Source organism: Pezoporus flaviventris, unplaced genomic scaffold (genome assembly GCF_033815535.1).
Source record: "Pezoporus flaviventris isolate CSIRO_AGI_PZ_B2104156 unplaced genomic scaffold, CSIRO_AGI_Pfla_v1 ptg000100l, whole genome shotgun sequence".
Taxonomy (NCBI): domain Eukaryota; kingdom Metazoa; phylum Chordata; class Aves; order Psittaciformes; family Psittacidae; genus Pezoporus; species Pezoporus flaviventris.
Window position 1 is genome coordinate 3,387,894 of NW_026892648.1, and position 24,486 is coordinate 3,412,379.

Consider the following 24,486-nt stretch of genomic DNA (forward strand, 5'->3'; position numbering starts at 1 on the left):
ATTTCCAAGCTGGAAGGTCCAGCCTGGTGGTGTCACCCAACAAACATCCGTGGGGCACAGCGGTTCGCAGCAGGCACCTGCATGCAACCCCAGGTACATGCAACATGTGCCCACAAGCATGTGCATGCATCTGGCATGCTCTGCGACACATGGCTCCACAGACCCCATTCTGGGGTTCAGCACAGTGCCAGGCAGCAGCAGGGCAGAGCGATGCCTCTGCCCGCTCTGCCAGCATGTCCTTACCTAACCACGTGGCACAAGCCACCACATGAAGCAGGGAGATGGAGCAGGTTCAGCTCATTTCTTTTCCTAGAATAACTTCTTTTTTTTTAAGTCCCGTGAGGTGCTGGAGAAAAACATCCCATCTCCACCCCCTGCCTCCTCACCCAACAGCCTCACAGCAGCATCAAGCTCTGGTGCAGTGACAACAGCCAACACGAGTGTGGCATTACGCCCTGGCTAGGGCCCCATTCCAAACCTGGAGTACAGATCATGGCCTCCAGGATGGTCAGCTGTCACGTCATGTCCCTCATCCTATTCTACCTCTCCTACTATAGGAGAGGAGTGCTGATGAACCTGCAGGTATTCCAGGACTTGCAGTGGTACCTGACCTCCTGGAACCCCAGGACCTGCAGGACAGGCACCAAGTTCAGTTCTCCCTCTAATCACTGGCACAGACACATGTCAACATCTGTGTTGGACAGGGAGAGTTTCTTGCAGCAGGACTGCTGTACACATTGGCGTAAGACAGGGATGCAGCACGGGACCTCAAGGTGAACATGCCTCAAGGAAGCAAAAGCAACAGCATCCAAATCCTAAAGCCTGTGCCTCATTCCTACCTACCCCCAAACAGCTGCTCTTCCATTTTGACTTTGAATATCCTTATTTTTACCCAACCTTCTCTAGATTTTGAGATCAGACACAGGGACTTGGATCTGCCCAGACTCCTTTTTCCTCCTTCATGAACACAGGTCATTCAACAGCACTCCAGCCTGATCCATGCTTTATAAAGCCAGTGATTTGCTAAAGAGAACATGCCCTACATGCAGCAGCAACCCCAGGCCCATGGTGCAGCTCAGCCCCTCTCCATACCCTAGAATGTTGACTGCTCTGTGGTTTTGTTCCCCTCCAGCAGCAGTAATTCCTCCTTCCCGCCTCCCTCCCACTTTCCACCCTGCTTGGGGCTGCACGTTCAGTGGTGCTGCCCCCAGTGAAGGTTTAAGAGGAACAGGGAATTAGTTGAGGGATGCATTTTCTCAAGCGTTAATTCTTTCAACCCCTTCTCATGCAGCTCTCCTCATTTGCTCCCTAATTATGCAGCACTGTGACTTTTCCCTCTTTGCTTGCTGTCTTCCAGCAAATTGGAGCGTGGGGGTTGCAAAGTCTCATTTTCACCTTAATCCACCCCATCCCCGAACAGGATATATTTGCTTTGCGCTTGTCCTGTCAGAGACAAACCACAACCAGCTTTATCTTGGTGCCTTGCAGCAGCTCTAGGCACTGTGTGCCAGGCTGAACCTGCACTGCAATCCTCCCCGTGGGTAACACGGAATTAGAACCCCAATGCTCCAAATGTAGCCCCACAAGTGGTCAGCTGTGCAAGGCTTCCTTCACGTCCCCAGGGATCTGGCCTCTCTGAAGCCTCAGCTCACAGGGATGGTGGAAAGGTTGGTGGGTGCTGGGAACAGCCAAAGGCCCTGCCCTGTCCATTGGTCTGGGTGGAGAGGAGAGCACGATGCTCTCCTTGCTTCTCAGGGTGTCCTCCCAAGCCAGTGTGACACAAGGGGACAAACACAGCCCTGAGCAATGCAGGTGATGAGTAGAAGCCCCATTCCATCCTGAGCAAGCATGGGAGGAGCAGAACAGATACTTTCAAGGTCACCTGGGCAAGACCAATACCCCTTCCTGAAGGAACTGGGCAGTACATCCAGAAAAAACACACCCATGCACAGAGGAGCCGCTACAGACATCTCTCACTATACAGGAGCAGATTAATGTGCCCAAATACTACAGTGATGGGCACCAATGGAGATCAGATTTAACAGAAACCTCCACTGGCTTCCCTTTGGGCCAGAGGCACATGAGAAAGCTGCTTGACTTGCAGACAGTAAATTCAGCTCTGGGGTCCCCAGCACAAGAGAAAAGTGGACCTGCTCCAGCAAGTCCAGAGGAGGCCATGAAGATGCTCTGAGAGCTGGAGCACCTCTGCTCTGGAGACAGGCTGAGAAAGCTGGGCTGGTTGAGCCTAGAAAAGAGAAGGTTCTGGGGTGATCATATAGCAGCCTTTCAATACCTAAAAGGGGCTACAAGAAAGCTGGAGGGGTATATTTTACAAGGGCAGGTAGTGACAGGACAAGAGGGAATGGCTGTAAACTGACAGAGGGGAGATTTAGATATTAGGAAACAATTCTTCACTTACAAGGGTGGTAACACTGTGTCCCTACGCATGCAGGGGGTTGAAACTGGGTAATCTTTAAGGCCCCTTCCAATACAAACCACTCTGTGACTCTACGGTGTCACAAAACACACTATTATGCCCTGGCCACTTCATCCATCACTTCATACAACCCCACCTCCCCATAATTTGGCTTTGAGTAAGAAGTGGGCAGAGAAGAAAACCACCCTTGATCCAGCCTCCAGCCAGGAGGCCCACAGGCTCACCCACCCTCTGCCAACATCCCCAGCTCACTCACTGCCACATTCCCCCCCCACCTCAACACTGGCCAGAATCTCAGGCTCCTGACGAAAAGCTCCAGGCAAAGTTGTTCCCTGCAGTGACCTGGAGATCTGCAGAGCCACCACAGGACTGTCGCAGTGCCATGCAGCAGAGCCAAGGGCTGGCAGGCACAAAGCCCCATGAGACTGAGCTGAGATGCCCAGGGCCAGGCAGCCCCACATGTCTCCATGCACTTGCAAAGATGAGACAGTGTGCTTGGAAATCTTCCTCCTTTCTCTTCTCCTCCTGCACAGGAATCTTTATGGCTTTACCCACTCACCATCCATAATCCCACTGGCCAAGGAGATGGGATACTCAGGAAGCCGCTAAACCAGAGGGGTTGTTGTTACAGGCTATGGATAGGTAGGGAAGCAACCTGCACTGCTGCTTCTACTCAGCATAACATCACCTGCATCCCTCCAAGCACCACCAACCATCGGGTCAGAGCAGTCACACAGAATGACTTTTGGGAAGTACTGGAGAAGAGGCAAGACCAGAATAAAGGCTGGGTACTGCTTTGTGTTCCGATCAATCCATCACATCTTGCTACTGTCAGCTCATTTGGCAAATTAAGGATTAGATGCCAGGCAGATGCCAAGCATCAGGATACACTCGCAACAGAAGCAGCAGGGTTTGTCTGCAGCCTGGACATGACCCACCTCAAGCCCTGACATTCAGGTCCAGCATTCCTGCTGGATGCCCCTGCCCTGGGAAACAGGGACTTTAGGATGTGTTTCAACGCCAAAATTCCCCAAATGATGGTATGGCTTGAGAGACTGGAAGAGTAAAATGTGCTTGGCACCCAAACACACACTAGAAATAACACGGTTAAAGTGTAAGTTGGAGAGAGCAATCCCCAGGACAGACCAGCAAGTGCTACAGGATGCCTTTGTCAAGGAAAGCGGAGCAAAAGCTGGAAGCTGAAATGGAGCCAAGCCAAACTTTGGCGCATGTCCTCCACGTGCAGACAGGTCCCCAGGGGTGACTGATGTTATTTGGGCATCCCAGCAGGGTCAGCCTCCCTTGCAGGGGGATGCATGAGGTCATGAGTGGGTAGCAAGAAAATGCCAGGGGCTGCAGGAGAGCTGCCAGCTCCCATAGCCCTGCCTTGGCACAGAGCACCTTAACCAGAGTCCAGATGCATCAGATTAAAGTCCCATGCCTGTTGCTGTTTCCCACAGCAACCCAGAACAGCTTGCCATGCTGCAGCATCCACAAGTCAGGGTGGGGACACTGCCTTTCCTCCTTCACCTGCTCAGACACAGGGGCTGCAGAGGCCTTCCCAGTTTACTCTGCATACAGTTTAGACCTGCACCTTGGTGTTTCAGAGTAAGACCCAGTGGGGTAAATCAGGCCAAACCAAGGTGTCCAGAAGTAGGACTTCCCCCCAGAAAAGACACTGCAGCATCCCCCACACTGCCCTTTCCTCCTGATCATTCCTGCCCTCAGGTTTTGGCCACCCCAGCAGAGCCAGAGCAGCAGGAGACGAGAGGACTGAGTGTTCCAACACACTGCTGCCCACCACCATGTAGAGTCGCTTGCATCTCCCCCATATCCCTGGTGTGGGTGGCAGGAGAGCCCCGGTGCGCTCATCTGATGGGGTTTGCAAAGGTCACCCTGAGAGGAGGTCTCCAGCAAGGGCTGTGTGCCAGCACCGCCTGGGAACCACTTGAGAATAGAGGCAGGAAGAGAGGAGAGAAAAAAAGGAATAAAAAGGAAAAAATAACCCAGCTGGCAGCACAGACGCTGACGGGAGAGAGAGGAAGCAGCAGGTTGAGGCAAGGACACAGCTCATTATGCCACCCCCGCTGGTGCAGAGCTGGGAGCGGAGAGGCCGGATCGGCAACACTGATGGGGGGAGGCAGCGGGTCCTTGGTCCCAGCTGGGGAGGACAAACCAAACACCATCATTATGGCCCAGAGCAGCTTCCACCCCTTCTCCCCTGCACGGCTTTGGGGGCTGGGAGCAGGCTCTGGTGAGTTGCAGCACCACAAAGACATGGGAAATCCTGCTGGAAACAGGCTCTCCCAATACTGTTTGCATTTTTTAAGGTCAGCTTGGATAAAGCCCTGAACTGCCCATTCTGCCCTTGTGGCTGACCCTGCTTGGAGCATGAGACTGACCTGGGACCATTCCCATCTTCTAGGTTATCCCATGCTCAGAGCCAGGTGGGCACAAGCCCAGCATGCTGGGTCTACAAAGCCAGGGTTGTCTGGGAGCTGGTGAGAGCCATTCAGGTTTGGTGCTTTCAGGTTTGGGGGACCCACCAGGGGCTGGATGAGCCCTGAGAAAGGTAAGTCCCCATGGCCTCAGGACAGAGCTTGCCTTCATAGACAGCAGCTTCAGCAGGTGCTAAGACGAAGGCCTGACCCAGAAGCGGACCCACGAGATGCATCAACCTAAGACCACAGCCAGGACAGCAGCAGGTGGGGAAGAAGGCATTAATCCAACAAAAAAAAAAAAGCGTGCCAGGCATGGATTTGTTCTCACAGCCCTTTCCTCATCCTGAAGCTCAGGGTGCTAGAAAAGGCGGGCAGCATCTCCAAGGATGGGAACAGGCAGGAAGGAGAAGGTGTGGGCGCTGCTCCGCCGCGGAGAACAGAGTACAAACCCCGCTGCTGCCAATCCCAGTGTCCTCAGATGCATCTCCCCTGCTCATCCAGCCAGAGCTGCCAGAGACTTCCCTGCACCCACCCAGGCCGGGGAGCCTGAGGGGGACAGGGGAAGCATGGCAGCTCCTGCCCTGTCTGCTCAGCACAGGGAAGTCCGAATCCAGCTCAGAGGTGTCAGTGACAGAGAAAAGTAAGGTTGTCCCATATGCAGCGGTATAGCACCCACCGGTGCTCGGGCAGGAGGTTGCTGAAGTTGGTGGCCTTGCCCACTGCTTGACTTTCAGACTCCGGGTAATGATGTTTGAATAGAAGAATAGTCCAGGATGTGGTTCCCTACCCCGGCATCCTCTCTGGGACAGAGAGCCACAGCCAGAGCCTCGGGAAGAGCTGAAGCTCCAGGGGAACACATGGTGTTACTCACTCATGGGGACTGCTCACAGCAGAACCACCAGCGCTGGGCTCACCAGCCCGCAGTAGATTTTTCTTCTCAGCAATTTGCTTAATTGCTTTCTGAGCCCAGACAAGTTTCCCACTTCTTCCCTCCATCCCTCCTCACAAGGCTGCCATTTCCATGGGTCAATCCCAACTGCTTCACAACACACACTCTCTGTGAGGGGCCACTGCCTCTTAGAATCATAGAATCATAGAACAGTTTGGGCTGGAAGAGACCTTAAAGCTCATCCAGTTCCAACCACCTGCCACGAGCAAGGACACATTCTCCTAGACCGGGTTGCTCCAAGCCCCATCCAACCTGGCCTTGGACACTGCCAGGGATGGAGCAACACATCTCTTCTGGCATGAGACTCCCCATTCCTGGAAGCAACCCTTCCCTGCTCACTTTCCCCCTGCCACACAGGATTTTATCATTCCCTGTCATGCCTCCCTCAGTCATCTCTTCCCCCAGACGGAAGACAGCCCGTTTATGTAATTGTTCCTTCTATGGAAACGGCTTCGTACCTTTAATTATTCCTGCCACTTTCCCGGCGTGCCTTTACAAGGGTGCGGAAGCGCCGGCAGGCATACAGGCTGCGAAGGAAGAACAGTTCTGGTTAAGGTAGGTTGTGGTCTGCCCTGACCCTGCCGTGCCCCAGTGCTGGGGCTGCATCCACCCACTGGACCAAAGCCCCTGTTTGTGCCCAGGCAGCTGCACACGAAGCAGATCATTTGTGAGCACAACACCAGCTCCCCTGCCCCGGGGCCTCCATAACCCTGTGATGAAAGGCTGGAACAAAAAGCATTTGCAAGGCAAGGAATTGGCATGACTGCGCACGCCAGGCACACAGACAATGAAACAGACGGGTAACAGGGAGTGCTGGTCTGGTGTCAGCGTGACTCAGCTGCTGTGAGGGGGAACACTGTGAGACCCACAACCCTCCCAGGACAGAAAGGCTCCACAGAGTTCAATGGGGGAAAAGAGGCACCCACGCTTTTCTGGACATCCAGAAATAGGCAGGGGCGTTGGAACTAGATGATCTCAAGGTCCTTTCAACCCAAACCATTCCATGATGCTATGCCTCCATCCCAGGAGAGGACAGGGAGCCCAACACTGTGACCAACCCACGGTGGAAGGCCTGTCTGTGACTCAGAGCCCACCCAAACACCTCCCCAGTGAGGGGATGATGACAGTGGTGACAAGAGCACCTTGTGATGATGACAAATGTGGCTCCAACAGCCTCCACTGCTCACCACCAGCTGCAGTACATACAGCACCTTTCCCCGCGACCCATACAGGCCACTGCTCTGCACCAACGCGGCACCTCAATGAGGGCAAGAGACGGGCTTGTTCATGTGCTGCGTTTATAGGACAAAATCCAGGACAGGGTCTCCACACACCTCCTCCAACACGATGCCTAACCACGCCCAGGACACTGGGAAGAACAAGGGGGGTATTTAGAGGGCGAGAGCCAAACCACACGCCCCAGGGAAGCACCCTTGTGCCGGGGCTCAACCGAGGAGCAGCGCTGGGCTCACATCACCTCAGCCCCGCTCCGCCATGTTGGGTGCCTGGCCACGGAGCGGCCTGAGGGGCAGGGGTCGCTCGTCTCGCCCCTCCGCCATTGAGTCCTCCCCTTGGGACTCCCCCTGCCCGCCCCACGCCGGTCCCTGTTCCCGGTCCCGGTTTCCCGGTGCCATTCCCGGTTTCCCGGTGCCATTCCCGGTTTCCCGGTGCCATTCCCGGTTTCCCGGTGCCATTCCCGGTTTCCCGGTCCCTTTCCATTCCCTCACCCGCGGGCGGGAGCGGCCCGTGAGAATCACCGCCCCGCTGACGTCACACCTTTCCAGAACATTCCCCCAGAGACCCCGCCGCTCCTAACCGGAGCTCCTGGCCAATGAGAGAGCGCCAAAGGGGAGGTGCCGGCTTGAATGGACCAATAGAAGACGGCGTTAAGGCGGCGGGGTGAAAAGGGCGGGTAAAGGGGTAGGTCTTGCTTTCAACCTTCCCGCTTGGCCCCGCCCCCTCCCCTGGGACAGCCAATGAGAGGCGCGGTGACGGACACACCGCCGGCCCAACGGGGCGTGGCGAGCGTGGGCGGGACTCCCCTGACGTGACGGGCGGAGGCGGGAGAGGGGAGGGCGGGGAATGGCGGAGAGGGGGGAGCCAGATAGCGGGGGTTGGGATGGGGCGGGGGGGGGCGGCTCAGCGAGCGCACGGCGCCCCGGGACAGCGCGAGCGGTGAGTGCCGGGGGCGGCCCTGCCCCACACCGCCCCACAGCGCTGCCCCCCCTGCCCCACAGCGCTGCCCTCCGCCGCCCCATACGAGCCCCGCCCCACACCGTGGCGCGGGCCCTCAGCTCTCTGCGGTGACTCTGTGGGGCTGGGGGCGTGGGGGTCAGTGCCCCCGCCCCGGTGGGTGACAGGGAGTCGGTGTGGGCTTAAAGGGGGTCAGTGCTCCTACCCCATGTGGTGACAGGATGTCGCTATGGGGCTGGGGGTCAGTGTCTCTGCGCCGAGGGGTGATAGGGTGTTGCTGTGGGGGCACAGGGGGTGAGTCCTCCTGCCCTGTGGGGCTCAGTCCGTCTGCCCCATGGAGTGACAGGGTGTCTCTATGGGGATGGGGTCAGTCTTCCTGCGCCATGGGGTGACTGGATGTCACTGTGGTGTTAGGACCCCTGCCCTGTCGGGTGAGCAGGGTGCTGCCGTGGGGCTGGGGGTCAGCCTCACTGTGCCATGGGGTGATAGGTTGTTGCTGTGGGGCTGTGGGTCAGTCGCTCTGCCCCATGCAGTGACAGGATGTCACTAAGGGGGTCAGACCCCTTGCCCCATGGGGTGACAGAGTGTTTCTGTGGGTCTCACTCCATTTCTGCCCCACGGGGTGTCAGGGTGTTTCTGTAGGGGCTGGGGATCAACCTCTCTGCACCATAAGGTGACACTGTGTCCCTTTGGGGTCGGGGGGACAGTCCCTTTGCCCCACGGAGTAACTGGTGAGGCTGGGGTCAATCCTCCTACCCCATGGGGGTCAATCATCCTACCCCTTGGGGTGCCTGGGTTTTGCTGTGGGGCTGGGCAGGGGAGGTGAGCCGCTATATCCCTTCATGGGTGGGGAGCAGAGGCTAGCCATTAGGGCTAGTCCCCATAGGGTAGCAGGGTGTCCTTGTGGGGCTGAAGACAGGGTAGGAAGGTAGGAAACCCTGCCTTTGCCCCCATGGGGTGGCAGGGTTTCCTGGTGGGGCTGTGGGTCAGGGTTAACTGTGGAGCCCTACCTAAAGACAGCATGTCTCCATGGGTCTGAAGGGGGTGAGAACAAGGGGTTCCTCCCTTTGCCCCCTAACAGAGCATTCAAATTTGGCAGAAAGGGGTTAATCCGTCCCCTCCATGGGGCTACAGAACAGCCTTGTGGGGCTGGAGAGGACCCTGAGGTGAGGGCTGACCCCTCTATCCCATCCCGCTTTGGAGGGGATAATGTGTCCAGTTGGAGCTGTGTGGTGTGGCCAGGAAGGGGTTAACACCGCCACCACCCCTTCCGTTCACATCGGGGGTGCCAGTATGTCCCAGTGGGGCTGAGCTGGCAGGGGAAGTGGATAAAGACCCCCTGCACCCCCCAAGTGACAGTGACAGAGTCAGCAAGGAAGGGGTTAACCCCTGTCCCCAGTGGAGGTGACAGTGTCCCTCAAGAGAGCTGCAGGAAAGGGTTAACCAGTGGGGCTGGGGGCCATGGGGCTGGGGCACAGCAGAGGCGTGAACCCCTTCCCATATAGGTAACAACTCACCATGCTCCTATATGGGTCACCCCTAAATGGGGCACTGCCTGGGGGGTTGTAGTGAGACTTATCCCCATCCACACACAGGTCTTAGCCCCCCCCACTGGGGCTCGGCAGGGGGCTCAGAGTGAGCAATGAGGGGATTTAACCCCATCCCCACATACTGTGGTGGGGCTAGAAAGGGGCACCCCATGTTAGAAGGCAGCACGTGGGACTTGACCTTGTCCCCACACCACAGTGGGGCTGGGATCCTACACTGGGGGGGGGAACACACTGAGGGGCTGGAAATGTTTGACACTGATATGGAGAGACGTTGAGGGGGGCTTAACCCCATCCCCACACCAGTGCGAGCACCCCAGCGGGCTGGGATCCTACATGGGAGACAATGGGGAGGGGGCCTGACCCTGTCCCAACCCAGGACCCAGCACTATAGTGCTGGAAAGGGGGAATCCTGTATGGAGAGGTGTTGAAGGGTGCTTGACCCCGGTGGGGGCTGAAAAGGGGGAGCCCCACAAGGGGAAGCAGCAAAGGGGGGTTTGACCCCATCACCACCCAGCACCGTGTAGGACTGTGAATGGGAGACCATGCCTGGGGCGGGGGGAGTTCAGCACGTGTATCTTGTCCCCATCTCCACGCAGGAGTGGGCATGGGAATATGGGACCCTCTGTGGGGAGACGTCATGGGGGGGTCTTGCCCCGTTCTCCCCACGCCGGGGGCTGCCGGTGGGGGCTGTGAGGCAGAGCAGAGGCAGCGAGGGGAGGGTTAACCCCATCCCCACGCAGGTGCCCGCACCCCAGTGGGGCTGTGGTGGGGCGGGGGGGGGGGGCGGGCACTATGTGTGGGGGCCCGGGGAGGGGATGATTCATTGCGGGTAGTCATGACATTGCTGCCTGCGGCTGCCAGCCAGCACGGGCACGGGTGGCTCTGCCTGCCCCGAGACACTGCATCCCATCCCGCGTCCTGTCCCGCATCCCCTCCAGCATCCCATCCGGCATCCCTGACTGAACCCGGGATACGCTGCCATGCCGGCCATCCTGCTCTTCTGGAGCCGCGCCGAGAGGTATGCACTCATCCTGGCTTATCCATCCCAGCTCATCCATCCCGGCTCCCACCACCAGACCCCCCTAATCCCTCGGGATGTGGTGTTGCACTTGCCGAGGATAGGATGCAGGAGCTGCCCGGCACGGCTGCCTGATTCCATTGTGAGGCATCCAGAGGGGATGCTCTTAGTGGCTCGTGAGTGATCAGGGGGATGCGGTGCCTTTGGATTTCCTTGGCGCGCCTGAAGGTGACTTCTCAGAAGTAGGTTTTGTGCCGCTGTGCTCGGACCCGGCTCCATCCCGGTGCCATGCTGCACCGGGAGCTCCATTCTCCGGCTGGTGGGACCCCTTCTGTGGGGCACCGGTGTTGCGGGGACCCGCGGGGGGAAAGCTGGGGATGTGCAACCCGGTCAATGTGACTTTCTAACACATCGTATCGCCTTTCTGCCGCTGCCGTCCTACTTTTGGGTGCAGAGCAGAGTCCTTTCTGGGGACACCGAGGAGGGGGGAGCTCCTGGGTGCGCTCCCTCCCTGCTCCTTGGTGGGGGACGTGACGGTAACGGGGACGTGACAGTACCGGGGGACGTGTGTGACAGGAGCGGGGCGGCCGGGAGGCAGTGGGGAGGGAGGATGCTGGAGCTGAGGAAGCGTCAAGAAGCCAATTAAAAGGAAGATTACGGAGAGCGACTCCATTGAGGGGTGTCCCCGTGTGTGTGTGACAAAGGACGGCAGCTCCCAGCAGCATCCCCCTGGCACCCGCTCACCCATCACCACCTAAAGCCCTTTTGGAGCCATCCCGGGTGCCGACCGCTGCCTTTCTGCTGTGCCGGAGGGATCCGGCCACCGGAGCATCCTTCCGTGTGGCATTCCTGGCAACTCTCCATCGTCTCCCGGGGCACCTGTGGACAACGGCGATGTTTAAAATCAAACTAGAGCCTTTGAAAAGGTCGGCTTGGACTATGAATGTGTTCGTCAAGTTTCGGTAAGTGGGTTCCTGCCTCCGCACCGCGCGTCCTGCCGTGACCTTGCTCCCTGAGGTGGACAAACGGACACAAAGCACAGCTCCCCTTTCCGGTGCCGCTGCCCAGGGTGAGCCTCATCCCTCCAGTGGGGACTGCCGGGCACAGGGATTATGTCAAGGGATCGCTATTCAGCTGATGTCATGTGCAGGGATGGAACAAAGCCGCCGTTTCTGACTTAATTATTTCATTTCGGGTCCATGTGTGTGGTTACAGGAGGGGGATGAAGGCCAGGCTGGTTCCCCAGGGCGTGGTGGGGGATGCTTGTGTTCCCCTACCAGGTGTGGGTTTGTTGGGTGGGTGATGCGGGAATGGCTTTTTTACCTGCCTTTCTTCACCACCACCCCCCCCCAATCTCTCCACCACCAGCCCCGCTCCTGAGGGGGTTAAATGGGAAGGCAGATGACTGAGCAGAAGGGGGAGAGGAGCCGTGGCAAGGCGCAGCTGATCCCCGGGAGGTGGGAGGGAAACTGTGCGGGGACAGAGTCGTGTTTTATCATCATCATCATCGCACATGTGAGCGTCGCCTCCGGAGCGTTGTCTTAACCCACCGGGTCACCTGCCGCCGGCTCCTCACGGTAAAACATGCGTGGGGGGATGTTTCGGGACAGTAATTCCCACCCTCCGTGAGCAGAGCCACACAAAGGGATCCCGGGCCAGGAGAGCATCCCTGGCTGCGTCCCCACCCCAGGAAACAACCCCTTGGTGGGCAGGACAGGGGATTCTGGAGGGGGCAACAGCTTTGTGCCGGGATAGGAGGTGTTTTCTTGGGAAGCACCGTGGGGTTTTGGCTGGGCAAGGGGGGTGCTGTTGGATTGGGCTGTGTGGGGTTGGATCTGGAGCTGGGTGCTGTGGTGGGAGCCAGGTGCTGTAGTGTGCATCGCTCAAGCCAGTGTGCGATGGGGTTGTCCTCAATGCATTGTCCGGACAGGGGCAAATCCTGGTCCAGGTGCTGGTGCCGGTCATGGGGAGACCCTGCCCAACACCAAGGCTGCATGGGAGTGACCTTTGGTGGGGGCAATGGCAGGTTACCCTCAGCCCCCCTCCTGTTGCTCATCTCTGGGTGTTGCGCAGCCTGTTCCCATGGGAAGGGCAGAAGAGAGCTGAGGTGGACCGAGGGCAGAGCATCCCCCAGCGCCTGCGTGGGATGGAGCCGCCGGCGGCTCTGCGCAGGAGCTGGCGCCAGGAGCTGCCGTGGGAGATGCTGTCGGATGCTCTTTACACCCACAGGGACCTTCTCCCACCTCTTTTGTGCCACACAAATCCGTGGGTGCCCTTATCTCACCTCACTGTGTCCTTCAGAGGTCTGTGCCTTGCCTGCCTTTGCTCTCTTCCCATCTATAGCAAAGCACCTGCTCCGTGCCAGGGGCAGTTACTTGCTCCAGAGGCTGGTAGTTTGCCCAAGTGTGGGGCCAATTTCCAACCCCTATACAGACACCCATCTGTAAAGGGGTGATTGCCCATGGCATGACCCAAGGCCACCCGTGGGTGAATGCCAGGGGCTCAACAGTGCTGTGGTGGCCCTGGCCACCCACATCTGAGCTGCTGTGATTGGAAGATCCCTCTGTGACCTCCATGGGTGCTTAAGGATGGGGGAGAACATCTGGCAGCTTGTATGGTGGTGAAGGACAGGATCAAGGCTCACACCCTATGCAGAGATCTGTCTGCTAGGGGGTGGTCGAGATGGGTTGAGGCTGCCCAGGGGTGTTTGGAGAAGGATGGAGAGAAACCTGGGTGGTAGCAAGGAGCTAGATGTGAGCAGGAAGGCTTTAACGGGGGGCAGGAGGTCTGATGGGAGAGGAGGAGGGCATGCAGCAATCACTGAGTTGTGAGGGAGGATCAGGCCGTGCTCAGGGTGTCCGGAGTTTGGTCAGATAACCAAAGGTCGAGAAGCAGCAGGAATTGTCCTTGTGGGAGTGTGGGGTTCGCTCAGCCTGTGCCCTCCCCGGTGCTCGCTGGGTCTCTGCGGCTCCAGCAGCATGACCGGGGAATGAATTACAGCCACTGGATTTTCCATGCCTTAGTATAGGCATGGCCCCAGCCTCGGCCCCCGCGTGATGGAGCGAGTGAGCCCTGTGTTTCTGGCTCTCTGCGAGATGCAGTTGGAGGCTCTTGGGTAGTGCAAGTCAGGAGAGAAACTGGTGGGAATTATTTTTTTTTCTTCTTTTTCAAACAAAAAAAAATAATAAAAAAAAAAGCCCTCCCACCACCACAAGATGTTTCTGTCTAACGGCTCCGTTCCCTCTTCGCTAAATACAAATTACGGCTCTGACAGCCGGAGGCATTTATCTCTAGCTGAATGCCAATTGCTTTCAAGAACAAAATGTTTGAAGTTCCTTTAAGGTGAAGGCGGCAGCATGGTCTCTGCCGCTGCTTTCAGCCTCCAAAGCCCTGCTGTCACCACCCCAACTCCCATCCCAGGTCCCTGGCTGGGAGAGGAGGGGACACACACGGGCTGCTGGCTACATATAGGCATAGCTCAGCCCTCTGGGCCCACCCAGGGGCAGGGGGAGGACACGGTCCCGGCCTGACGTGAGCAGTGGCGTGGCTTTTATAATGCCATGCCCTGTTTCAGGCTCTCCCTACTCCCTTCAGCCTCAGAGATGAGTGTCCCTGTCCCTGCCTTAGTCCTCAGAGGGTTACAGCTGGAGCCAGGACACATCTTGGCCCCAGGGCTCTGACCTCCATTGGGAAGCGTGGACTTGAGCCGGCTGTGGTGCTGCTGGCCGGTGGGACGCAGGGAGCACCAGCTCCGCGATAAGTGCGTGTGGGTCCCATCCCCAGCCGAGCCCAGTGCAGTGCTCGCCTTACCCAGGGCTGTCTCTCTGCTTTCAGGAATAAGTACTCGGCTCCCGGCAGCGTCGCCGTCATGGGCAAGGACTATTACAAGATCCTGGGCATCCAGACCGGTGCCAACGAGGATGAAATCAAGAAAGCCTATCGGAAAATGGCCCTCAAGTATCACCCTGATAAGAATAAAGACCCCAACGCCGAGGAGAAGTTCAAGGAGATCGCGGAGGCTTATGATGTCCTGAGTGACCCCAAGAAGCGAGCTGTATATGACCAGTATGGGGAGGAAGGTAAGTGGACAAGCGCTGCCTGCTTTGGAGGCAGGGGTGGTGGTCCAGATTGGGTTTTGTAGGCAAGGGAGGCTTTTCACACAGAGGGTTCGTGCCTGCACTCAAAATGGGGCTGGTAGCTTGGAACTGGGGACAGTGAAGGCTCTACAGGTGTCAGGAATCCTCTTTCATCCTGTTTCTCTCTGGGTCACCCTGCTTTTCCACCCTGCTTCCTGGGATGGCAAGGGTTCTCCCTGCCTTCTGCCCTAAAACACAGCTGGGACAAGGGAGGTAGAAGGAGTTCACCTGACCTCCTGGATCGTACCTGGGGTAATTCGTCAGCAGCCCTTTAATTGACCTAAATATCCTAGCAGAGGAGTATTGCTTTTGTCCACATTCTCCCCACATTTGGGCACTGGTCCCGCTGTCCTCCCTGGTACAGGCTGACCTACAGTATTCAAAGCTTTTCCCAATTTAAGTAATAGGTCCTTGTTTTGAAACCAAGCGGCTGCTGTTGTCTGGTGGTTGGCACAGAGGAGGAGGAGGAGGAGAAGAGCCGCTCAACCACAGGCGGCCTTATTAGTCGAAGATGGAAGAGCGCAACCCCATTCGAGGAGAGCACCGAATAGCATCTGCATTAATCAGCCCAGGACTTGGGTGCTTAAAAGAGCAGGAGGTCTGGCAGGAGCAGGCTGCTGGGTGGAAGAGGCAGCCCTGTCAACGGGCAGGTGCATCCTCTTAATGAGCTACCAGCAGAATTAACCAGCAGTGGGTTAATTTTGACCCGTCAGTTATGTCAGGGCTATGATGGATGCACCGGGCGCAGTGATCTGCCACCCTGTAAAATGAGAAGAGGCTGCCTCAAGTGGGAAACCAGCCTTTCCCCAGAGGCAATGCCGAGGAAATCGGACCCAGCTCGGGCTGGCGTCACGGGATTAAAGGTGAAACCTCCTGGCTGTACAGTCTGTTAGGGGACAGGGGCTCCCTGGGGATTCGGCGAAATCCCCATCACCTGAAAACACCTAAAATAAAGAATGAGTTAAGGAGGGAGGGAAGAGCAGCCCCCTTCTTGCTCCATCAGTGTCGTGGCCCATGGAAACCTTTTCGTTCCCCATCAGGTGACGTTTTTTTGAGCAACATGTCTTGGGGATCAGCATTTTGAAAGGCTTCTGCATCCATGTGGTGGGCAAGGTGAAGCCCCCCTAACCCACCCACAATATTAATTTCATCAATCAGACCCCCAAAGTTGCCCCATTGCAGTGATGGGGGGGTCTGGCACAAGGAGCAGCCTGTCAGAAATAGTCCATCACTGTCACTGTTGTGCCCTGAAAATAGTCCTAGAGCTAGGCTTGGCTTAACCCTTCCCAACCCTCCTGGTCAAAAATAGCCTCACAGAGCGTATGTGACCTCTTTGGAGGGGCACTTATCATGTGCCTTGGCTGCTTGGGACCTTGGGGGAGCTGCAGTGACGTAAGGCTTAGCCTGGGACCTGACAGGAGAATTCCCCATGGGAATGATTGCAAAAGGATCCTAACCTTGAGCTTACCTGGTGTTTTGTACAGTCTGTACGCAGGCAGCTGTGTGCTGACCTGGAGGTCTGCATGGTCACTTGTGAGCTCAAAGCCTGTTCTCAGCTACAGGATGTGATGCTCCTGGACTGCAGCCATTGGTGCAGCTCAAAAGAAAGGACAATGTGGGCAGAAGGGAGCCTGCCCATGGGGAAAAATGGAGATGGGATGGTCAGGAAATGCTTAAAGGGGATGAATTGGGTGGAGATGAGCAAAGAAGAACTTCAGTAGGGATTAGCAGGGACAAAACCTGATCAGATTTTGAGCTTGGTGAGCTTGTTTTGAGCTTGTTCATCATGGGTTAAGCTAGTACCTTCCTGCCTCGTGTTCTTTGCAGGTGGCTGGCTGGAGTGGGTGACCTGCAGCCTTAGGAGACACTGGAAGGTCTGCCCAGAACCAGCAGAGACCATGATCCTGCCTGGAGAGTGCAGTCCTGGCATGGCATCAGCTGGCAGAGAGCGTTCATGTCTTGTCTTCCCCTTTCTCTTCCAGGTCTCAAAACTGGAGGTGGCTCTTCAGGTGGCTCAGGGAACACTTTCCACTACACCTTCCATGGAGACCCCCATGCCACCTTTGCCTCCTTCTTCGGAGGCTCCAACCCTTTTGACATCTTCTTCGCCAGCAGCCGCTCCCGAATATTCAACGGGTTTGACCAGGAAGACATGGACATCGATGAAGACGACGACCCTTTCAGTGCCTTCGGCCGGTTTGGCTTCAACGGCATCAACGGGGTTCACCGGCGGCACCAAGAGTCCCTGCACACACGCAGGAAGGTCCAAGACCCACCCGTAATCCACGAGCTCAAGGTGTCCCTGGAAGAGATCTACCACGGCTCCACCAAGAGGATGAAGATCACGCGCAGAAGGCTCAATGCTGATGGCCGGACCATGCGGACTGAGGACAAGATCCTAAACATTGTCATCAAACGGGGTTGGAAGGAGGGAACCAAAATCACATTCCCCAAAGAAGGGGATGCCACCCCAGACAACATCCCTGCTGACATCGTCTTCATCCTCAAGGACAAGCCTCACTCGCACTTCAAGAGGGATGGAACGAACGTGGTCTACACGGCAAACATCAGTCTTAAAGAGGTGGGTATGAGTGGGAAATCCCAAGGGGTGGGAGGTGGTTCTGGGTCATGGCACTTGGCACCGAGACAGGAGTTGTTTCTTCTCCTGCAACGATGAGGAAGGGCCAGGTAGGTTGGGAAAGACACAAGCAAAGACATCTGGAGAGAGGAGCTGCGTGTAAGACGCAGGTGCTGTGGCCCCTGCTGGGTGCACCTTGAGCCTGTACAAGGTGGCATTTGTTTGTTGTTTCCCTTCCCCATATGTCTCGTCTTTCTGTTTTAGCAGAGGGTGTTCACATGTGGAAGAGAGCCCAGATGTCTGTAGGAACAAGGGATGACCTGGGTTGGCATGAGTCTCGTCCCTGCTTGTTCTCGCAGCTGAGCCTGCTTGTGGCTTAGCTACTGTCCAGGATAGCACTTTCTCCCCACAGACAGAGAGCGGGAGCTGTTCTGATGTGGAGAACAGCCACCTTGCCCTCCCTGAGCAATTCTTTAGCTGTTTTTCTTGGTTCTGCCTCCCCTGCATAAAGAACCAAATGAACAAAGCTTTAGGCAGTTAGCAAAACTCAGCACATACCAGTCCTGCAGGTCACAGTGGGACTGGATCCATCAGAGCCAGCAAACTGCTGCGAGGTGGGAGAGGAAGGGCAGGTTAACCCAGCACAAGACATGCCATTCACCACTGCTGCTTTATAACTACCTTTCAATAAATCCCAGCTGGCAGCTGCACTTAACACTGACGTTTTGTGCAGCTGCCATTTGCTGTTCCTTTCAGACTGTAGACGCTGTCTGTCTTCTTAATGAGCTGATTTCTTTTCTTCCCGGAGACAGATTTATGTTCTCAAATGCATTTCATAGAAATAAGCTCAATGGGCCAGACCTGAGGTAGGGAAACGTGAGCTTGTGAAACATTGCCAGTGAGTCAGAGGAGCTTTGTCATGGCTCTGCATCCCTGCTGGGGCTGTGACCTGGTGCTCTGGGGGAAAGGAGCAGCCACGCAGGTCAAGCAGACCTCGGTGCTCCTGGGGAAAACTCAAGCTGAAGTTTAATCTTGACTCAGGAGCTAACTGTCCTTGGCAGTGCAGAGTGCAGAGGTTTATTCCTGTGGTGGCTGGCTTCCCTGGCTGCGCCAGAAATACTCGGGAGAGATTGCCTTATTTATGGGGCCAGCATGCCATATCTCAGATGTTTCCTTCTGTGCATTCCCCTATCTATCTGTAGAATTAACCCCAGGCTGGTTGTGCTGATGTTAGCCCAGGTTCATGCACTGCTGATGCTGGAGGGACTCTTGCCTGGAGTTGTCCCTTGAGAAGCAAGTGGAGAAACCTGCTGCTGCACCAGGAGCGGTGGTGCTCATCCCTGTGATGAGCAGGGCGTGTTGTGCTGCCCTTTGGTTTGCACAATGCAGTTACAATGTGGAAAATTGCTGGTCTGGGCAAATTCCTCACCTCTTTGAGCTAGAACTTGTGGTCTTTGTCCTCCCCCACCGCAAACCCAGCATCCTCAGGGAGGTGCCAGCCTGGCTGCTATCCCCATCCTGTGCTTGCCAGGGTAGGATGATAACTCTGCTGCTTTTATCTTCCATAAGGAGAAGAACCTTAAGTACTCTGGAGCACAAGCAGGTGCCAGGAGCTTCCCAGCTCCGTATGCCACCACCTCAGAATGTGATGGAGTGCAGCCTCTTCATCACCAAGCCATAGCCTTGGCTACTCTCCTTGCATCCTTCCTTCTTGTAAGCCTCTTCCACTGCCACAAGAGGAGCAGAGCACAGTGCCAGCCTGCAGGCAATGCGTGCTGTGACCCCACTCCTGGCCGTGCTGGAGACCCTTCACCAGCACCCTGCTGCCACAGGGAGCAAACTACCTGGTGCTTAGGCACCCAGGAGAGCATCTTCCTCATCCTCCTCCATCTTCAGAGCCCTCTGGAGAGTGACCGAGGGATGCAGGGCCCTCCCAGCCCCCAAGTCTGGCCCCGTTGGACTGCGACAGTGCAGGCTGGTTACCAGAGGTGTATGAGGACTGCAAGGAAGTGTCTCTTCCTAAAACTCCAGGCTTGTGTCGCAGTGGGAAGCCGGGGGAGGGAGGAATCGCACTGCTCCTGGCAGGCAGACCTCAGGGGCTTTGCTGCCTAACGCCTGCATCCTTTACCTGGCGTCACCTTCCTCAGAGCATCCGGATGGCTGGGGCACAACCGGTGCTGACGTTCCCCCCCAGTAGCTCTGCTGGGAGCGGAGGAGGACCCAACGCTGACCTAGATAAAGCTCTGCTCTCACAGCTACCAAACCCAGGGTGATTTCATCCCCAGGGATAAACCCAGCCTCTTTCTAGGATGCGGGGCAGCTCCCGCGGTTACTTCAGCAACCGGTTTCCCAAATGCCAGAGGAGTTGAGCAAGAAGGAACTAAAAACAGGGACATACGGTGGAGGAGTGATTGCCTGGGATTCTTGCATCTTGGCTCTAGGAAGGAAACATTAAGATCCTGTCTGCCTTCGCTGTTACCGCCCGCTCCTGTTCACATCCCTCTCTTTGCCCCATCCACGTGCTCCACAGGGAGCGAGTTCCTGTTCTCCTTCCCACTTTGTGGCTGGAGATGTCCTTTCCCTGGCACACAGAGACACATGCAGCCCTCTGCGGTGGGTGGTGGTGTGCACCGGGGAGCAGGAGGGCTCCAGCATCCCTGTGTGATGCATTGATGGAGCAGAGCATCCTTTCTTCCCCTCCTTCTACTTGCTGGAGATTAGCCAAGCTGCCACTGCTTGCATGGAGCTGGAGACAGCCATCCTCCCACAGCCAGAAAAGCTCATTCCTGCAGGACACCCTTCCCAGGAGGAGACCAAATGCAGATGAGCTGTGCAAGGAGACAGCCCCATCTCCTGCTCTCTGGTTGCCATGCAGGCTCTGGCATGGGCTCTTCTGTGATAGCTGCTACAGATCCCTGGCTCAGCTGCAGAGCCCGCATCCGTCATCCCTGAGCCCATGGCCAGCATGGGAAGAAATGTTTGTCCTGGTGCCTGTTGCTGCTTTGCCACTGGAGGCTTTTCCTGTCGAGGGGAATGCAGAGCATTCCCCAATCTACCCCAGAAATAGCCACTGCATCCTCCTCCCCTCCCTTTGCAGGGTGTTCTGGGATGGCTGGGACCCCAGGGCCAGCCCCCCACCTGGAATCTCAAGGATGTACTCCTGGTACCCCCCTCCTTTCCTCTTCCAGAAGCATCTCTCCCTCAGCCCTTGCTGAGAGCCTGGAGACGATCCTGCCTACGTGTATGCCAGAGCTGTCTGAGTTATTTAAGGACATGAGGGTTTTCTTGCTGCATTCCTGCATCACGTGTGTCGCTGATGCAGGTTGGCTGCTGCCGGGGTACAACGGGCTGGTGCCCACCAAACAGGGCTTGGAGCAACCTGCTCTAGTGGAAGGTGTCCCTGCCCGTGGCTGGGTGAGCTTTAAGGTCCCTTCAAACCAAACCATTCCATGAATCTATGAAACCACGAGGGGCTGGTGACAGGGACCATCCCCTGTGGCTTCTAGGAGAGCTGCAGCGCTGCCTCGCACCAGTGTAACCTTTTGGGGCTGTTGTTGAGGGGAGAACAGGCCGCACAGGCTGTGCTATAGATAACCCAGCACGGGGCAGAGCTGCCGGGCTGCTCTGCAGGGTGACAGCTGATGGACCGCGGCGGCATCTGATGATCTCAGCTGGATTTTCGGCTGCCGGAGGCTGGGAAAGGGGCTAAATTTAGCCTGTCCTGTTGCTGCGAGTGGTGGGGGGCTCGCTGGTAGCTCCTCCTGCAGGAGGTGGGGATGGAGCGTGCTTCATCTCCTGCAGCCCCGTCCGTGTTGGGGGGCACCAGGAGAGACCCAGGCTCGCACTTGGTGAGCATCACCCGAAGGGATGTGATCGGGCAGTGCGGGGACCACGGGGATGCTTTGGGGTGTCAGCCCCACCTAATGGCGTTGTCTGCTCTTCTCCCCGCAGGCCTTGTGCGGCTGCACCGTGAACATTCCCACCATCGACGGGCGGGTGATCCCGCTGCCCTGCAACGATATCATCAAGCCGGGGACAGTGAAGAGACTGCGTGGGGAGGGGCTGCCCTTCCCCAAGGCTCCCAGCCAGCGAGGAGACTTGATCGTGGAGTTCAAAATCCGCTTCCCGGACAGAATAGCTCCTCAGACGAGACAGATCCTCAAGCAGCACCTCCCGTGCTCCTAAAGCCCGGGGACTCCTCTCCAAGCAGCAATACTCCTATCGCTCGTGCCGCAGCACCGCGGAGCAGAGGTGCCACAGCACTTTCAAATGCAAAAAGAAAACAACAAGAAACCAACCCTTGCAACACTTTCCTTTACCCCCCAAAACCCACCCCATCCATCCATCCATCCATCCATCCATCCATCCATCCATCCATCCATCCATCCACCCACTCACCCACCCCTCCTGGCCTGTTTTCTACTCCAGCAGCAGGGAAGCTCCTGCCCATCCCAGCTGCCAAAGCTTTTCTATTCCCACCCTGAGCTCCAGCTTTCCCACCTCGCACAAGCCAGCGGCACGGGGGGGTGCGTCACGTGTTGGGTTTTTTAACGTCACCTGCTTTTTCAGGCCACTTGTCCCCACCAGAGGCTGGACTGGCCGGGGCCCGGCGCACTGTAAATAGGACTCAGCAGGATCTGCCGTGCCCGCTGTTGGTTTTTCTCCTCCCCTCTTTGATACTTGCTGCTGTTGGGGGTCCCGCTGTGCCCATCATGGGTGGCCTCCCGCCCCGTAGCCGGACTGTTTCTCACTTGGGACCACGGTGCCGAGTCCGACCGTGGTCCGCTCTCCTGTGCCAAGCCTACGACCGAGCCTCGGCTGTGCCAAGTGACGTGGGGACGGTCCCATCCATCCTCCTGCCCGGCTCTGTCCCTGGTGCCCGACGGGCAGCAGGAGGAGGAGGGGGGGAATCCCAGCGTGGAGCTTTCTTGTTCAGATGTGTTGAGTTTGCATTGCTGCTTTTCCTCCTCTTTTTAAGTACATATATATAGAGCTTGCTCGATAGACGCCGCAGCGGTTCTCTGCCCGCTCCGCGGTTCCCGACGTGGTGCACCCTGACTTCCTTTCTTTTTTCTTTCCTATTTTTTCCAAGGGGGGGGGCGATGGTTCAGCCAAACAAACAACACGTCGACCCCCCCCCTCTAAAAGGGGATGTGTGTGTGTGTAGCACAAGTCTGGGTGCAAAACCGGAGCCACGCGTGAGCAGAGCCGCAGGGTTCGCTAGCATTTAAGGTCAAACATGGGGATTTTAGTCATAGAGAGGTGCGTGTGTGTACATATCCTTTTTCTACAGGGACGGATCATCCAGGAGGCCGGGATGGGAGGCGCGTGAGGCAGAGCCCGTTTGGTGGCTTCACCTTCAAATACTGTATTTTTTTAAAACAAACGCAAAAAAACAAAAAAACCCAAAACTTTGGATTTTCACCGGGAGAATTTTTGTATTTCCCACCCTCTCTCGGCACGCTCTGCCTCGCGACCGTTCTTTTTCCACCCCCCTTTTTCCCTCCTCCCAGGATACAAACCAGGCTCCCACGGAGCAGGAGGCGCGGGGTGCTTTTTGTACGGCTCCTCTTCCACCACCATGAGAAACCCCCCAGCAAAGCACCCCCTGACCCAGGGAACACGGGTTTTGTATTGACAGGGTTGAACCCAATGACTTCAAGCAGGGTCCCGTGGGGCAGGAGGGTGAGCGTGGGGCTGAGCACAGCCCCACAAGTGCATATGGGGCCGGATTGAGGACACCCCTTCATTCACTGCCACCGGTCCCCTCCGCTGGTCCCTATGGATTTCGAGGTAGAGAAGCCTGGTGGACACCGTGAGCGAGAAGACAGGACAGCGCCCGCGCTGCTTTGGTTTTCTCGGTTTCAATGAGACCTGAATGTTTTATAGTGCTTCTTTCTTTTTGTAATTTTCTTCTTCTTTTTTTCCTCCTTTTCTTTTTTTTTTTTTTTTTTTTTTTTTGTAATGTCAGTATTGAGAGAAAAAGAGAAATAAAGTATTTTAAAAAATACACTTCCTTCATGTGTGTGTGTGTGTGTGTGTGTGTGGTGGGGGTGGATCATGGAATGGTTTGGGTTGGAAGGGACCTTAAGATCATCCAGTTCCAACCCCTGCCATAGGCAGGGACACCTTCCACTAGAGCAGGTTGCTCCAAGCCCCTATGTCCAACCTGGCCTTGAACACTGCCAGGGATGGGGCAGCCACAGCTTCTTAATGGGCGCCCTGTGCTGGTGCCCTCACAAACACCAGTGCCAGGGACCACACATGGCTGGGGTTGGGAGCAGGGGCTCGGTGCCTGCTCTGGGCTGTTGTGGGCAGTGGGTGCTGTGGCTGGGGCTGGTGAATGGGGCTCTTACCGGGTGGGAGAGGCACAAGCTGCGGGTGGGGAATGTCCTGCTCATCCCGGGATGTGTTTGTCCCTGAGCTCCCATCAGGAGCAGCACAAGGGCAGGGGATGGGAGCGATACCCATGGGCGTTGTGCCTCAGGAGGCTGCCAAGCCCCCGGTGTGGGCCCAGGATCTCCCAGGTGAGAGCTCAGGGCTGTGAAACCCCCCCAGCAAAACCTGACCCTGCAGCGCACGCAGCAGAGGGCAGCAGGAATGGGCTCCTCTGATCAGCGATGGGGCCTGGCAGGGCTGCCAGGGATGCCCATGGAGCACGGGAGGGACGTGGGGAGGAGAAACCCTTGGAGCAGGAGCACGCGGGATGGGATGCCCGTGGGGCAGGGGATGTAGACAGGGAGCGCGCATCCATGAAGCTGGATCCATGGAGAAGGGATGCCCTTGTGACAGAGATAGCCAAGGGGGTGTCCACAGAGCATCCTGCCTGCTCCAGAGCAGCATGGCCACTGCCTGCCCTCTGCTAGCAGAAGCCAGGAGGGTTTGGGGTGCTGCAGGACCCTCTGAGCCCCACACCCTGACCCCCATGCAGCCAAGAGCCCCTTCCTTTCTCCCCAGTGCCTCGGGGGGCTCCCCAGTCCCCTCAGCACGGCACTGGGCAGGAGAAGAGGGTGCATGGAAGGCTCCTGCCCCTGCACCTACCAGGGGCTGTGCTGGGGATGGCCCCTGATGGCCGTTGCTCTCCTGGGGCTCATGGCCGAGCTCCTCACCCCACTGCTCCAAGGCAGGGGCAGACGCTCCCACAGCTCCCATGGGTGCTGTCCCCACCGTGTCCCACGGGTGTC

At 57.0% G+C, this 24,486-nt stretch overlaps 1 protein-coding gene across 4 annotated transcripts; it reads left to right on the plus strand.

Moving 5' to 3' along the window:
- The first annotated feature begins 7,954 nt into the window (after positions 1 to 7,954).
- Positions 7,955 to 21,594, plus strand: DNAJB5 (DnaJ heat shock protein family (Hsp40) member B5). Of its 4 annotated transcripts, none has more exons than XM_061477132.1 (4): positions 7,955 to 8,002; positions 14,423 to 14,667; positions 16,707 to 17,305; positions 21,254 to 21,594. In XM_061477132.1, the coding sequence occupies exons 2-4, from the start codon at positions 14,457 to 14,459 to the stop codon at positions 21,485 to 21,487; spliced, it is 1,044 nt and encodes a 347-aa protein (XP_061333116.1). In that variant the 5' UTR covers positions 7,955 to 8,002; positions 14,423 to 14,456; the 3' UTR covers positions 21,488 to 21,594. The 4 variants fall into 4 exon arrangements, with proteins under 4 accessions (XP_061333116.1, XP_061333115.1, XP_061333114.1 ...); XM_061477131.1 differs by lacking the exon at positions 7,955 to 8,002 and adding an exon at positions 10,370 to 10,588; XM_061477130.1 differs by lacking the exon at positions 7,955 to 8,002 and adding an exon at positions 10,837 to 11,550.
- The last annotated feature ends 2,892 nt before the right edge of the window (positions 21,595 to 24,486 follow it).